Consider the following 14,005-nt stretch of genomic DNA (forward strand, 5'->3'; position numbering starts at 1 on the left):
AGATATTTAGAAGAATATCTAGAATGGTCTAGTGTAGCATCTTAGATAATTATCTTATAGAAATATCTAGATGTTCTAGAGTGTTCCTAAAAGATAAAGGTTCTTTAGAATTTTCTTGTAGATGTATCACAGAAGAGTATCTAACAATCCATAGATAACTATAAATAGGGATGATCTTGTACATTTTAATCAACCCAATTGAAAGTAATACAATGCTAAATTCGAAAACTTTCTTCCATAAGCAAGGATTCTCTATCTAAAATTTTCTTCTCGTTTTCAAAGCTTTTTTCTTTAGTTGAATCTTTCGATCTTAGTAACGAAAATTTGTGAAAGTTTTTCCGATTTACTTTTCTTCTGCTATATTTCTCTACACTTATGGCAACATCAGTTGATCACAGCCAGTCGATTTGGTCCAATTAGGTAAAGGTGCAACAGTTAACCAATTTTTAAAATTTTCAAGTCCCAAAGTGTTGTGAATCTGTCATTTTTGCCAAAAAAAAAAAAAACCTAACACATGAGCTCCACTGTCCTGGAGGCAAAAAACCTAATTTGCTGGCCAATATTATCAGTTATCATGTGATCTTTATCGACAGCTGACCAATAGTTTGCTGGTGTTGATTAGCAGGAAAAGGTCAGTGTTTTACAAAGTCGTTAGAACTAATTAATGAATTATTGTTTCCTATAGTTGGTATTTCACTCATGCTAAGTACTGGCCCTTTTGACATATAAACTGGAAAGGCCAAGAATTTTACTCCGTCAATATAGTCTATTTTGATAGTATTTTTATTTTATTTTTTCATCAAAACGATATCTCTGATTCATGTAGTATTAGCAACAAAAAAAAAAAGTCTACAATTGTAGTGACACTAAATTTAGAATTGTGACATCTTCGTCATTATCACACGTCATTGTTTAGGACCCTTTCATTTGAAAATTCTAATTAGAATAGGTCAATGCCAATTTAATTGGTCACTTAACTTGAGAAGAGAATACGGGTGAATCATTGACCCCATCTCATAAAAACCTTAATTACTATAATACAGATTGATGATGGGGACATATATACATTATCTAATAAAACTTATTGCAAAGTAGCAAATTGGAAGTTGGCTTGAAAATAACGCTCACTTTCCTTTCCCGAATATTCTACAATATTCATTTTCTTTCTGGTACTTTTCTACTTTAGGTATTAGGGTAAGAAGTAAATTTCTCAAAACATTACTCGATTATGTGAATTTATTTAGTAAAATCACTTAATTTAGTTATGTATCACTTGAGTTGGATTTGTCACTTCCAGTCATAAAAAATAAAAAAAATTGACTTGACAAAATAAGCTGATTTTCATCTCATGTATGACTGAATCCGCCCTAAATAATCCAATATCAGCGGACTCATATCAAAAGATCTGACCCCAATAGTCAAAATGAGCCTTGAATTAGAAAGCCCTCTTTCCTCTATTCAAAGCATATTTACACTTCTTTTTCTTTATTTATTTATGAGAAATGTGTTTATTTTGTTGGGAAGAAAAATAACTAATTACAAGTTTTATTATTTTTCTTCCTTTTCGCTGCAGAAGAAAAAATCATTTACCATTGAAAATCATTAATCTAAAAAGAGGATAATTGTGGTTAGAACCAACAGATCGGGCAAGGACGAGTTGAATAAACAATTAACTAGGTTTGTTAATTGTCCCTAACAATATGATAAAAAGGATTTAACTTATATATAATGACAATGTTAAAATCTCGTACACTATTAACGTAATTTGACAGGTTATCTATGTAACATCTCGTACGTTTCTTGTCTTGAACTATGTTCACGATTAAGACTTAGAAACCAAGATGAGAAGTGTTGGGATTGAAAATTAGCCTCAAATCATTAATTTGACGTTTTACGTCATTTGTACGGGCCGTACTTTATAGACGTACATCACCAGGAGAAATTCGGAGTTTCTAGAATTTGACATTCCAGGTACGGTCAAGAAGTATGGGCCGTACTTGTCACCGTACATTATTGTACGGGATGTACATTCAGATCGTACCCTGCAGTTGAAAAATCATGATCACTAAATATTGACAATCCAGGTAAGGCCCATTGTACGGGCCATACATGGTGCCCGTACATTTCCCGACTCAGCTATAGTATAAATATGGGCCTTCAGTGCCTTTTCTTATTTTTCATATTCTCAAGCCCTAGAACGAAGTGTTTTTCCTCCCATCACTCTCATACACTAAGTAAGTCTATTCCAAGCCTTTCAAGTGAATTCTAACGTATGTACATGAATCCTAAATAGAAATTCATTGTTGCTAACCTAGGGTTTTCAAGAAAACCCATCTCAAAGTTCAAGGTTCAAGCTTTTGGATTTCTTCTCCAAGTTCAGACAATTGTTACAAGTTTTGGAGCGATTAAGGTATGTAGGGTTTCTATCTACGTGTGGGAACATCATTATTCTTCCCTACACCACGTTCTTCCATGATTATATGAAAGTTCACCAAAACTAGGGTTCTAAACATGTTCATGATAACCCTAAATACATGTACCATGATATACCATGTTTGTATTAATAGTTCGTTATTGTGTTCTTAATATTCCCTTTTAGTTATTGAGAATCTGTTCGTAATCCATGAAAACCCATACGTTGCATTCCATGGGTTCTTAAATGCAAGTTATTAACTATTATGATCAATCCCATGAAAATTGTACATGCTTCCATGTTTTAGACAAGTTATATATATGTTATTATCCTTGTTCATGTTAAACTATACTTATATACCATGTTACAAGTCATGTTTATGTAATTCATGGGCTTCTAAGACAACTATATCCATGTTCATGTTTTGGGAGTTGCATAGATTACCGAAAAGATTTAATACCTAAAACTACGTATGTCAGCATAGGATAAAGATCGCTCCGCCCAGTTATGACGATTCCTTCATGTTTCCCCATTACGGGATATTGGATCCATTCATGTCATGTTCATGTCTCGTACAGAACAAGGTATAAGATGGCTTAGCTGATCAGACAGAGTTCAGACGCCACGTGTTTACGTGGTGGTTACATGTCGGTTATACTAATGCACTCCCACAGATATCTTTACAGTCTTAAAATGTTTTATTCATGTTATACATATTCACGTCAGATGATATTCATGTTCATGTTCAGCATACAGATACAATTTCAGTTCCAGTCCTATTATTGCATGTGCCATGTTTATTTCATTCAGTTGCTTTACATATTAGTACAATTCCAGTGTACTGACGTCCCCTTTTATTGCCTGGGGGCCTGCATTTCACAATGCAAGAATTGACTTACAGGATGACGGATCTGCTCATTAGGACTATTGTTCGTATCAGCTATTAGTGAGCCCCATTCCATTCGGGGTGTTATCTTTATCTTTCTTTCATGTTAGTTATACAGTTAAGGTATGTCGGGGGCCTTGTCCCAGTAAAGAGTTTAGCAATCAGACTCATGTCAGAGGTTTCATAAACTAGTTCAGTTATGTCATGTCAGATGTTCAGAGTCGTATACTAGTATTGGCTCAGTACTTACATATTTTCAGACTATTTCCGCATCATAATTTAAACAATATTTTCATTAATATTTATGATGACTCATGTTATTCAGACTATCCACGTTTTAAAAAGTGTATTCTGCATTAATTCATGCCCATGTTGATTCAGCAAATCATGTGATTTCTTCGAGTCACATATCTGCGAAAGCATAAGTCTTAGTGTTGCAACAAGCCATGGTGCCGACTTGACAATCTATTTAATTTTTAATTTACTAATCATATATATTATGACTAGTTATCAATAGTCATCGTAATTTGAGAATTTTTTCCTTGTCCATTATTGAGCAAGAGAACCTGATTGAACCAAATATCAATTCCCAACTAATCATGCTAGTTCGAAGTAAAACTTTATAATCATAGCAACCACTCATGAAATTAATTAATGAATGGATCCACAAAATAAAGATGCTCCTGTCATCATATCGTCTCTCCAACTTTTGAAAATATCCACATATGATATTGGAAACTCCTTTAGTTCGTGCTATATAGCTATCAATGGTTATTTACAAAGGTAATGATTCAAAATTCCAAAACTTTTCTTAGTAAAAAATACGCGTGGTCCTCCCCTCCCATAGCTAAAGGTACAAAAGGTTAATAAGTTCCTTTTCCTTTTCCTTTTCTTTTATCATTTGATAGTGGCGTCCTGGGGTGGGGGTGATGAGGGATTTCACTATGATCAAACAGGTTCATATTTATATATATTCAACTATAAATATTACTCACTTTTGTTCCTCCTTTTTTTGTTTTTTTGGTTTGTACAAAGTGGTAATCAAGTACTATCATCACTATTGGTAGGGCTAGAGAGCACAGCTTGCTTTTTAAGATTGTCAATGATCATAACCAACTTTGTGTTGAAATGGTTCACGAAGCATTTTGGTAACCATCCTGCTGGATCCAGCTGAAATTTCATCCAAAAAAAAAAAAAAAAAAAAGATTTAGTTTCAAGTTCTAAATTTGAAATCTACATTTTATAAAAGTTAAAATATATTCACATTACTTGTCAAAAAAGTTACTATAGGAAACCAAGCTTTAGAGATAAAAAAAAATTGTTATTCAATTTTTTCTTATAGGCCTAAATCTTGGTGGGCACTCAATACATGTCTTTGGTAGAAGGTAACAAGTATTTGGTGAAATAGTGGAGGTGCATGCAAGATGGCCTTAACATTTCCGTTATAAAATATATATTTTTAATTTGAAAATTTTGGAAAAATTACCTGGACAACGTAAGTGACCATGCAAGAGTCATGGTCAAGTTTCTCAACAACCCATCCAGATTGCAACAATAGGCCTCGTATTGCATTGTTTTGCTTTGGGTGCAACCCTGCTGCTATCTCTTTTGGAAGAGAAGCTACTGCTACTACCTGCAACATTATTATTTTTTAAATATTAAAAACTATATAATTACTTTTTCAAAAGTAAATTTAATTCGTTAATCAATTAAATAGAATGATATTATACGTACCAAGGTGCCATCATCCATAGTTTCACGACGTTCATAGACAATAAATTCTCTGTTTCTGAAGAGAGGCTTTGAGTTGTCTCCAAATCTAAGGCGTATAATACTTAGGTTATCTTCCAAGTCCTTTATGTAGCTTGCTTCTACTAAGTCACGGTCCCATTGCTGTCATTTAATTTCGTCCATTCATCAAAAACAATTTCGAAATACATATCTCACTTCTTCATTAAAGATAAAACTGAACTTTTTTATATTTGTCATTTTAGAGAATGCGTAAATTTATTATTTTTCAACATAGGAAAGTTTTATTAATTGAGCTCCAAAAATTAATTATCTTGAGACTAGTTTGAACTCACCCTTGCAGCATCAATGGCATTAGCCACAGTAATGAATTGTTCTGGGGAGACAGATTTGAGCAACCAACGGCTACGGAAAGTGTGAAGTGAAGCTGAACGGCGTTTTGATACCTCGACACCGTTATCTATGCCAAGTATTTTCCAGCCATCATTCCCATTTTTTGAATCTGAAGCTGATAACAACTCTTGGATGCAATTTTCACTTGCATAGAACACATACCTTCTCAATGAGTCCTCACTAATTGACCTACAAGTATTCAAGAATCCAAGAAAACATATTAAGAAGAGAAGAATCTAGAGTATAGTTCCAAATAAAGCAAAGATTTTTCTATTCCTTTCCTACTCCAAGATTTCATTTTGGGACGCACAAGTTTAAGTTCTGTGAACGGATAGTGTAGTAAGTTGAGATGTAAGAATAATCTTTCGTAACAAGTCTGATATGACAAGTTGGAAAATAGAAGAACAACCTATATTACATAAACTTTTTAAAATTATCAATGTGTATAACTTAAATCCGGTTGAAATTTATTCAAAATTCACAAACGTGAAGCTTATAAACGTGACATAGTCGTGGTCATTCAAAATAAGCAAGCAAGAAAGAATAACAAAGCTCACTTAACAGAAAAAATTCATGCTGATAATAAGGGAAGAAAATAAAATAACTTACCATGATCTACTACAAGGTGTAGGACTAGAAGTAAGATTACTCATCTTGAATACAAGTAGTACTTAACTTTTCAGCTGCAAAAGGAAGAGAGTTTTAGAATGGTGTTTTTTCAGCTTTGTCCTCAAACTCAGGGAAAAGATAGATGAATTTAAGAATATATATATATTGTTGAGAGGGGGTGGGGGTTGTTAGATCAAAGTACAATCTTAGATTGTTTTGAAAGAAAAGAAGAGGAAGTTATACTATTATATAGTATGTGTAAAATAATAAGTGGGAGGAGTCGATTGATGCACATGGAATGCCAGAGTAACCTCCATGATTAAAATTTCTAGTCATTATCTTCACTCTTCTTTCAATTTCTCCTCTCTTTATTATTTTTCTCTTCTAACATAAAAGAAGCTTACCAAACATACCATGTGCATCGTCTTCCCCACTCCTTTAGCCCTTTGTACCTCTTTTTTCGAATAAAAGAATCTATCTTTTTTATCTACCAAAAAATCAAAAAAGAATGGAGATGAAGAAAGGGACTAACAACTAAAGCCAGACTAATATTGCTCACAATTGATTTATTTTCTACCTAAACTTGCATGGTTATGGGTGACAACAACATACCCCAAAGGTTCCAACTTGTAACTTTGGTCCCCTCAATCACGTGCCACTTAGCTAACTCACAAAAATGTTACACAACAAAATGCCCTAATAGACAAAACTTAAATTACTTTCTTTCTCAAAAAAATATTCCTAGTGTTATTTGCTTCTCAATTTTTTTCTCTTCTTCTTTAATTAATAAATTTGAATCCATTCAAAGTACTAGAATAATTCTGTAACAGTACCTGCTAACCAGCCAAATCAGTTCTCTGTACTTGTTAAGTAAAACAGTTTCACTTATTACTTTGATGGTATTTTATAATTTATCTTTCAGTGATCGCAAAAAAAAAAAAATCAGTTTTGGAGCTATTCTACTGAATTCTGATTCTCACAGTACAGTAACAGAGCATGGAGTGGTAGGGAATTCAAGAAAGCATCAAGAATCAATCTTTTCAAAAGCAAAAGTAAATTATTGACCTGGATAATGGGATGACTGTAGAGAATTCATATAACGCACTCCCACTAATTTTCGATTTGATCGATTGATAAAAAAACAAAATTTACAATGATGCCTACAATTTTGTTCTATGTGAAAAAGGAAAAGTCTGGATTATAAAGTTGAATATCTCATAGTAATAACCAACTCCGGATCCCTAATACAAGATAGATTTAAAAAAATCATAATTTTTTTAAACAAGTGTCCGTTATAAAAATCCAAACGGGGTAATCTATAGTTTTAATCATCACTGTGAATTAAAAACAAAAAAGAATCATGATCCATTTAATCACATTGGAAAAGTAAAGCACCACGATAGCAGGTATAATAATTATCATCACAGGGTTTCCCATAAATGAAATAAACAACTCAACTAAATTAGCCAAAAGACAGATATAAATCATTCATTTAATGGTTATTATGAATCCATCTAAGCAAAAAGAGAATCATGTGAATTTCTAAAAGCAAGTGGGATCAAGATAATTAATTCTGCTGTTGCTTGAGGAAGCCTTTGGCTTTAAGGCTATCTACTGTGTCCCGAACAGCATCTTCAACTGGGGTAAAAACTAGTCCCAAATCAATCAATTTTTTAGCAGCATCTTTGCAAGCCACCAAGCCTGGCTGGGTCTCCTCTGTGAACCTGTATTCAAATTTATTCACTATTATTTGAGACAAGACCAGGCCAATCATATACTAAAAGGAATCTTTTTTTCTTATAAAAATGGTAAATTATGCAATTGACACTATGACAAGAGAGAAATTCTCAAAGGGGCAATTAAAAAGCTTATTTAATGATACAATTCTATGTGTCTCCCTCAATCTATCTACTAGATTTATGGTACTATCAATTTGACAAATAATAATATTTCGCGGAGTAAATAAAAGCATAGAATATAGGAAATTGTTAGTAACAAAGAGCACTGGTTTTGCACATTGAATGCTCAAGTCCACAGTCAACCTGGTTATAAGTCATGGCTAAATAAATGCAGTAAGGAGACATTTCAATTGAGGCACATGGTAGTTAGGAGCAAATTGATGGTTGATACTCCCTCCGTTCACTTTTACTTGTTCACTTTTGACTTTTCACGCTGTTTAAGAAACAATAATTAAGATAGGTATTTTACCACAATACCCCTATTAACTAATACTCAATCTCAATAATTGAAACCCAAATTCCCATACGTTATTATTAGAGCAATATGAAGTTTCACGGTTCAACATTAAATTTTTATAGATACTAGCACTTTACAACTCATCCTCTCTTTAGTGCTTCAAATTCTTTGGAGCCAAACAGTAAACGAAGAGGTTTGTGTCAACCCCAATCCCAATGCTATGCATTGGTTAAGTAAAATTGACCATCACAATTTCTAGAAGTCTTGGTAAATAAATTTAAGGGTAAAACATGAAAAAGAAAATTGTCTAATCTTGATATGTGAAAAATGACAAGTAAAAATGAAAATCTATTATAGGAATGGTGGACAAGTAAAAGTGAACGGAGGGAGTACATCATTTCCATAACATTTGAAAATCCAGGTACTCTAGCACAACCAGACAAACTGAATTGTAAAGAAATAAAATTCGTATGGTACCAACCTCAGTACATATTACTATCATGACGTGTTTATAAACCACTTATGAAATAAAGTTAAGCTGATTATGCAGAAACCCTGGAACAAATTATGAAATGCCGACCTTGTATTACAAATTACTTAAATAATATGTCAACGTACGAGTTTTACTTTACTAAAAGATGCTGAGGCGGAACTTCAGCTATATGTCTCAGTCATAAAACTATTCAGGATAACGAGAATAGAATCTCCAAAAGGAAGGATAAGCTCAATGGGTAACATGGAAGGTGACCAGTGGGACTAGGAATGCTATAGATGTAGCTAGCAGTTCATAGTGGAGTTTCTTTGGGTAGCCTAACAGTTTTGTAGTGGGGTTTCTTTGGGTAGCCTAACAGTTTTGTAGTGGGGTTGTTAAGGCCTGGATAACATAAAAGTGGTCTTGATTCTTGACAAATGTGATTTTTGCGTGTGTGAGCAATTATAATTCCTTTGAAGCTAATACTGGAGGTGGGGGTCAGATGAGAGCAATATGTATCTATACTCCTATAAGATAGGAATCTACTGCACATTTTGGTTTTCATACCGAAGTGTAGAGTGGCACCTCCTGCCACCCCACTACTATAAACCATGTAGTAGTTGATTTTACATTAAATGAAATACGATTGCCAGTATTTAGTAGTCACTTCATTATATCACTTACCTTGCACAAAAATTTTCCACCAAGTATAGTATATTAGTCTCCCTCCGATTTTCAGTGATTTGCCTTCCAGTGTACCCCAACAATTTATATGCAGACAACTATTACTTCTTTTACAATATTCAAATGTACCCTTGACATCTTTTTCACCTCGACCTATTATTGCGAACAATTTAAACGTATTCGTTCACAACTCAAGAAGATGTTGTAAACAATTTTTTACCATATTCAGTATAAAATCCCATTCAAACAGTTCACTAATCTTCGTAGAGTTCAACGGTGGTGGATTAAGAGGATGTAGGAAGTAGCTTTAAATGACAAAGAAGGAGTAATTAGTTGAAACGCCGTTTCATTTTTGAAATATAAACTATTAACTTTTCAGTTGAGGAGTTGGTGTGCAGAAATAGTTACCCTTTCAAAGGAAGAGGACAAAATCTATTTGGGACAGGCCAAAACAAAAGTAAGAGGTTTTCAATGAAGTGGGGGAGTATTAAACCATTAAGGTAGTGATAAAAGTGACTGTCTATAAGTTATGCCTGAAGAAAATCTAGTTTAACAAAGTTTTGTTCCCCAGTTCTCCAGGCGGAGATCAGTTCTTATGGACTCAATCTGCTCATTTCATACAGTTTAACAGCATAAAATATTCAGTTTTATCATCATCCAGTTAAAGGAAGCTGCATAGCTGAATCTATGCTTTTGAGTAACATGATGTAAAAACAGTAACTAGTTGGCTATGTCAAATCAAGTGTTGATAGAGCTTAGAACATAATTAGCTGAGAAGAAGACAGGACTGGTTTAACAGATGTGAATTCATCCCTTTCAATCTGATTTAACCTGAAACTTTTCAAAGGACTGAACAGAATCAATATAGTATGTGTTATTTTTCCAACGGAAAGGAGAAGCAGCAATAGAAGATTAAACTTGAGGATGGCCTTTCATATGAATACAAGAGAGAACTCAAAAGAAAATACTTACTAGAGTGATGCAAAAGACGAATTAAGAGATACGTAATTAAGACAACGAACCTGTGGACAGGGAATTCAGGGGAAAGTTTTGAGACTCTGTCAGCAAAATCAGCAAACTGGTAAATGCCATTGGTACACAGGTATCTTCCAGAAGCACGAGGGCTCTCAAATAACAAAAGTTGTGCCTTTGCCACATCTTTGACGTGCACAGCCCCTAGCCAATGATACTCCTGCGTATCTGTTGATCCCTGAAGCAGCTGTTGCAAAACAGCACAGCTTGCATTCAGTCCAGGTTGCAGAAGTTGGCCAAGACATGTAGCCGGATTAATTGCTACCACATCCAATCCATTCTTCTCAGCAAATTCCCATGCAGCCTTCTCAGCAAGTGTCTTTGAGACTGGATACCATTTCTGTCATCGAACTTGGTTATGATTATCATGTTTAAGAATTTTCTACCATGTACTCAAAATAATTCCTTTGAGAAGGTACAGTATTTTATAGATGATCAGCACTAAGCAATTGCTGTCAAGATATGTACATGAGTAGCAAAAAAAGTAACTTATCAATAGTCCTGCAGTGATTCTATCACATCTAGAATAGATTCAGCCTCATCTATTTGTTCCTATATAGAACCAAGTCTTAAGATTATCATGTACTTTAAACATTGAAGTGGCATGAGAGTTAGACCTTCTTGGGAAAATTAGGAATGTCAAGTTTTGAATCCTTATAACTTTGTTGAGAATAACAATGATTAAATGTTAAGGGGATCATCAAATTGAAAGTGCCACATAAATTAGGAGAAGATTGAGTACATCATCCTCAACAATACTGGGTTATACTAGAGTTGTGGATTTCGCGAGCAGTATACTCTACACAAGCCTAAAAAACCGCTATATGGAGTAATGGGAGAATTGGTTATTTTATCCTTTACAAAACTAAAAAAAATTAGTTTTATGACCTTTTTGCAAGAAATTTTCATTTTTTCACATAAGAGATTTTTATAAAAACATATAAGAGATTTAAAAAAGTCATTTTTTTCCATTCAAATTGTAAGAGGCCAAGAAATCTTATTTCCTCTGTAGTAATTAACAAACCCGCGCTAATCATTGTACTACTTACAAGCGCTAAGCTCAAGAGCAAATGGGCAATTATTAGTTAGTGCTCCTTTATTTTAGAGTTTAATCGTTTCTGCTCAACTTCTCCTTTCATAAAAACATTCATTCAGTAGAAACCAACTCAAATTAAAATCAATAATAGAACTAATTCCAATTTACAATACCAAATTGAAAACAATTTTATTTATTTTCGTTTTACTTAATACTAGCACACTAGCCTGTTGGGATTGGCTTATTTTAGGTGTTTAAGCTAAAATAATTTTTAAACACTTTAATAGTATTTGGGTAAGATTTAAAAAAAAAAAAAAAGTACTTTTTAAGTTAAAATTATAAAATTAAGTCAAAAAACATACGTTAGGATTACTAACTTATTAAATATGCTTTCTTATAAGCCAATCCAAACAGCTCTAAGCTGCATACATGCATGTAAAATTCCTGGTTTTATCAGCACCACAGATTAATTGGATATCCGTGGCATTAAAAATAATTTAGATATCACGTGACATGCACGTGTACAGATGAGAGAATGACACCTGTCGAGACGTGCAGTACTCAAGATCAGTCCACGATGACTCATCAAAGACCTTATTTTCCGGCCACCCAGGATTCGGCACCATCGCAGAGATCGATGAAGTGAGCACCACGCGCCTCACATTAAACTTCTTCGCCGCCGTAAGAACATTAATCGTACCCTTAACAGCCGGGTCCACCAGCTCCTTCTGTGGGTCCACAGGATCCTCAAGCGTACACGGAGACGCCACGTGGAAAACACCCCCACCACCACACCGTTCAATAGCTCTGGATACAGCATCGAAGTCAAGGATGTCGACTTCGTGGACTAATATTCGGACGTCTGAGTTAGACGCGCCGGTGAGAGAGTAGAGATGAGATGGGTCGGAACCAGGGAAGATAGCGGCGTGGATGGTGGTGTAGCCACGGTCTAAGAGGGTTTGAACCACCCATGAACCGATGAATCCGTTGGCTCCGGTCACGCAAACTGGTGGTTTTCCGTTAGACATTATCGATTGATGGAATTGCGTAACGATAAATTGATTTGACGAACTCTGTTCAGTAGAGACAAAACGATACAATGATAGCGATGTATGTAATTAGTAGATAAAAGTTAGTTTAGCGTGTATATAATACCATTGGGGTTTGTGTTAGAGTTGAAGTTGGATTCGAAGATGATAAAAGTTTATCCTTTAATCCAACTTGGATTTAATCCATTAGAGTCGTGATTTTTATGACACATTGGTCCGACATTGTAGTTACCGTTTCCTATCAAGAATGAATTTCCTCAACTGTCTCTCTGTTCTCTAAATATATATATATACCAGTAGTATTTGTTTTCTTTTCGAATTTAAATTATAATGTGAATTTTAATTAGTATTTAAAATATATTTTTAACATATGACTGAAAAAGATTATAATATATAGTAATATTTTTTTAAATATTAATTTAATTTAATTTTAAAAATTAATCAAAGTAACTTTTGATATACGAAAAGCGTCGCATGAATAAAACAAATTTAAGGAGTTGTTAGGGAATATATTCTGTGAAGAGTGGTTATCACAACTGCAACATCGCAGTTTTTGAAAAATTATATGGAGCCTCGCATTATTCCTAAAATAGTAACTTTTTTGGGCTGTCTTTGATTATTGTCGACTTTTGATCGATTGGTGAAAAAGAAAGTAACACCCCAAGTGTCCTTAACCCCAGGAAATTATTATTCATTGCTTGGTGGAATGCACTACTCCTAAACAATGTTGGTAGCAAATTGAGTTCGGTTGGCTGCACGGATAATTCACCCTTACGGAATGGATTGAGGACTTACGTCAGAGCTTTGACAAAGGTAAAGTTAAGGAGGCTATTTTTGTGGTTTGAGAATTATGGAATGCACGAAACACCTTACTTTGAAATAATAAACAGCTAACGTCAAATGTAATTCTTTTGAAGGCACGACAGTTTTGTAAAGAATTTCGGAGAGCAAAGGCGTTATTATCACATGGTGTATCATCCATTGAAAATTAGGTTACTAAATGAATGAGAATGAAATTAAATATAATACGGATGTTAGCTTTGATATTCACAGTGGTCTAGCGGGAGTGGAGTGTAACTCAGGAGATCCAATCGACGGGCAAGCAGGGTTTTTAAACAAAATACCTATCCCGTTAGTTGTAGAGATAATGGGCATTGGGGAAGCTCTCAAATATGGTTGAAGAACACTTTCTTAATAATACGTATGGTGATTGGAGAGATGATAATCGCCTAGTTTATCAAGCTCTCGAAGGAGACATTTCAAATAATTTTATTTTGATTTTTTATTTATGATTTTAAGACACTAATGAAAGGTTCTCAATTAGTGTCTATTTTTTTAGTTAGAAAATTAGCGAATCAAACTGCTCACACTTGAGCTAAGACGATGTTTCCATATCTAGTTTGGGGAAATAAGAATTTGTGCGATCTTTGATTTGAGTAATAATTGATAAGAGAAATTAAAAAAAAAATAAAAAAATATATCCCTT

General features: G+C 34.0%; 2 protein-coding genes across 3 annotated transcripts; both read right to left on the minus strand.

Annotated features, from left to right (window-relative positions):
- Positions 1–4,242: 4,242 nt before the first annotated feature.
- LOC132064471 (uncharacterized) lies at positions 4,243–6,276 on the minus strand. Its single transcript, XM_059457462.1, has 5 exons — positions 6,051–6,276; positions 5,384–5,630; positions 5,034–5,192; positions 4,786–4,932; positions 4,243–4,469 (listed from the first exon to the last, which is right to left on the minus strand). Exons 1-5 carry the CDS (start codon positions 6,092–6,094, stop codon positions 4,341–4,343), a joined length of 726 nt encoding a protein of 241 aa, XP_059313445.1. The 5' UTR covers positions 6,095–6,276; the 3' UTR covers positions 4,243–4,340.
- A 1,132-nt stretch (positions 6,277–7,408) lies between these two features.
- Positions 7,409–12,774, minus strand: LOC132064470 (cinnamoyl-CoA reductase 2). 2 transcript variants are annotated; one of them, XM_059457461.1, is made up of 4 exons: positions 12,013–12,774; positions 10,425–10,774; positions 7,595–7,774; positions 7,409–7,518 (listed from the first exon to the last, which is right to left on the minus strand). In XM_059457461.1, the coding sequence occupies exons 1-3, from the start codon at positions 12,496–12,498 to the stop codon at positions 7,618–7,620; spliced, it is 993 nt and encodes a 330-aa protein (XP_059313444.1). In that variant the 5' UTR covers positions 12,499–12,774; the 3' UTR covers positions 7,409–7,518; positions 7,595–7,617. The 2 variants fall into 2 exon arrangements, with proteins under 2 accessions (XP_059313444.1, XP_059313443.1); XM_059457460.1 differs by having other exon boundaries at positions 7,409–7,774.
- Between the last annotated feature and the right edge of the window lie 1,231 nt (positions 12,775–14,005).

The sequence above is a fragment of the Lycium ferocissimum genome, chromosome 7 (assembly GCF_029784015.1).
Source record: "Lycium ferocissimum isolate CSIRO_LF1 chromosome 7, AGI_CSIRO_Lferr_CH_V1, whole genome shotgun sequence".
Lineage (NCBI taxonomy): Eukaryota > Viridiplantae > Streptophyta > Magnoliopsida > Solanales > Solanaceae > Lycium > Lycium ferocissimum.

What these genes read in the sequence shown, in the direction of transcription:
- LOC132064471 (XM_059457462.1), bottom strand. Translation starts at nt 6,094, where the DNA reads ATGAGTAATCTTACTTCTAGTCCTACACCTTGTAGTAGATCATG. An exon ending in ATGCCATTGATGCTGCAAGG is followed by an intron (nt 5,193 to 5,383) that starts GTGAGTTCAAAC and finishes ATTAAATGACAG; the next exon opens with CAATGGGACCGTGACTTAGT. An exon ending in TGGTCACTTACGTTGTCCAG is followed by an intron (nt 4,470 to 4,785) that starts GTAATTTTTCCA and finishes ATGAAATTTCAG; the next exon opens with CTGGATCCAGCAGGATGGTT.
- LOC132064470 (XM_059457461.1), bottom strand. Translation starts at nt 12,498, where the DNA reads ATGTCTAACGGAAAACCACCAGTTTGCGTGACCGGAGCCAACGGATTC. An exon ending in AGTACTGCACGTCTCGACAG is followed by an intron (nt 10,775 to 12,012) that starts GTGTCATTCTCT and finishes GTTCGATGACAG; the next exon opens with AAATGGTATCCAGTCTCAAA. An exon ending in CCTGAATTCCCTGTCCACAG is followed by an intron (nt 7,775 to 10,424) that starts GTTCGTTGTCTT and finishes ATTTGAATACAG; the next exon opens with GTTCACAGAGGAGACCCAGC.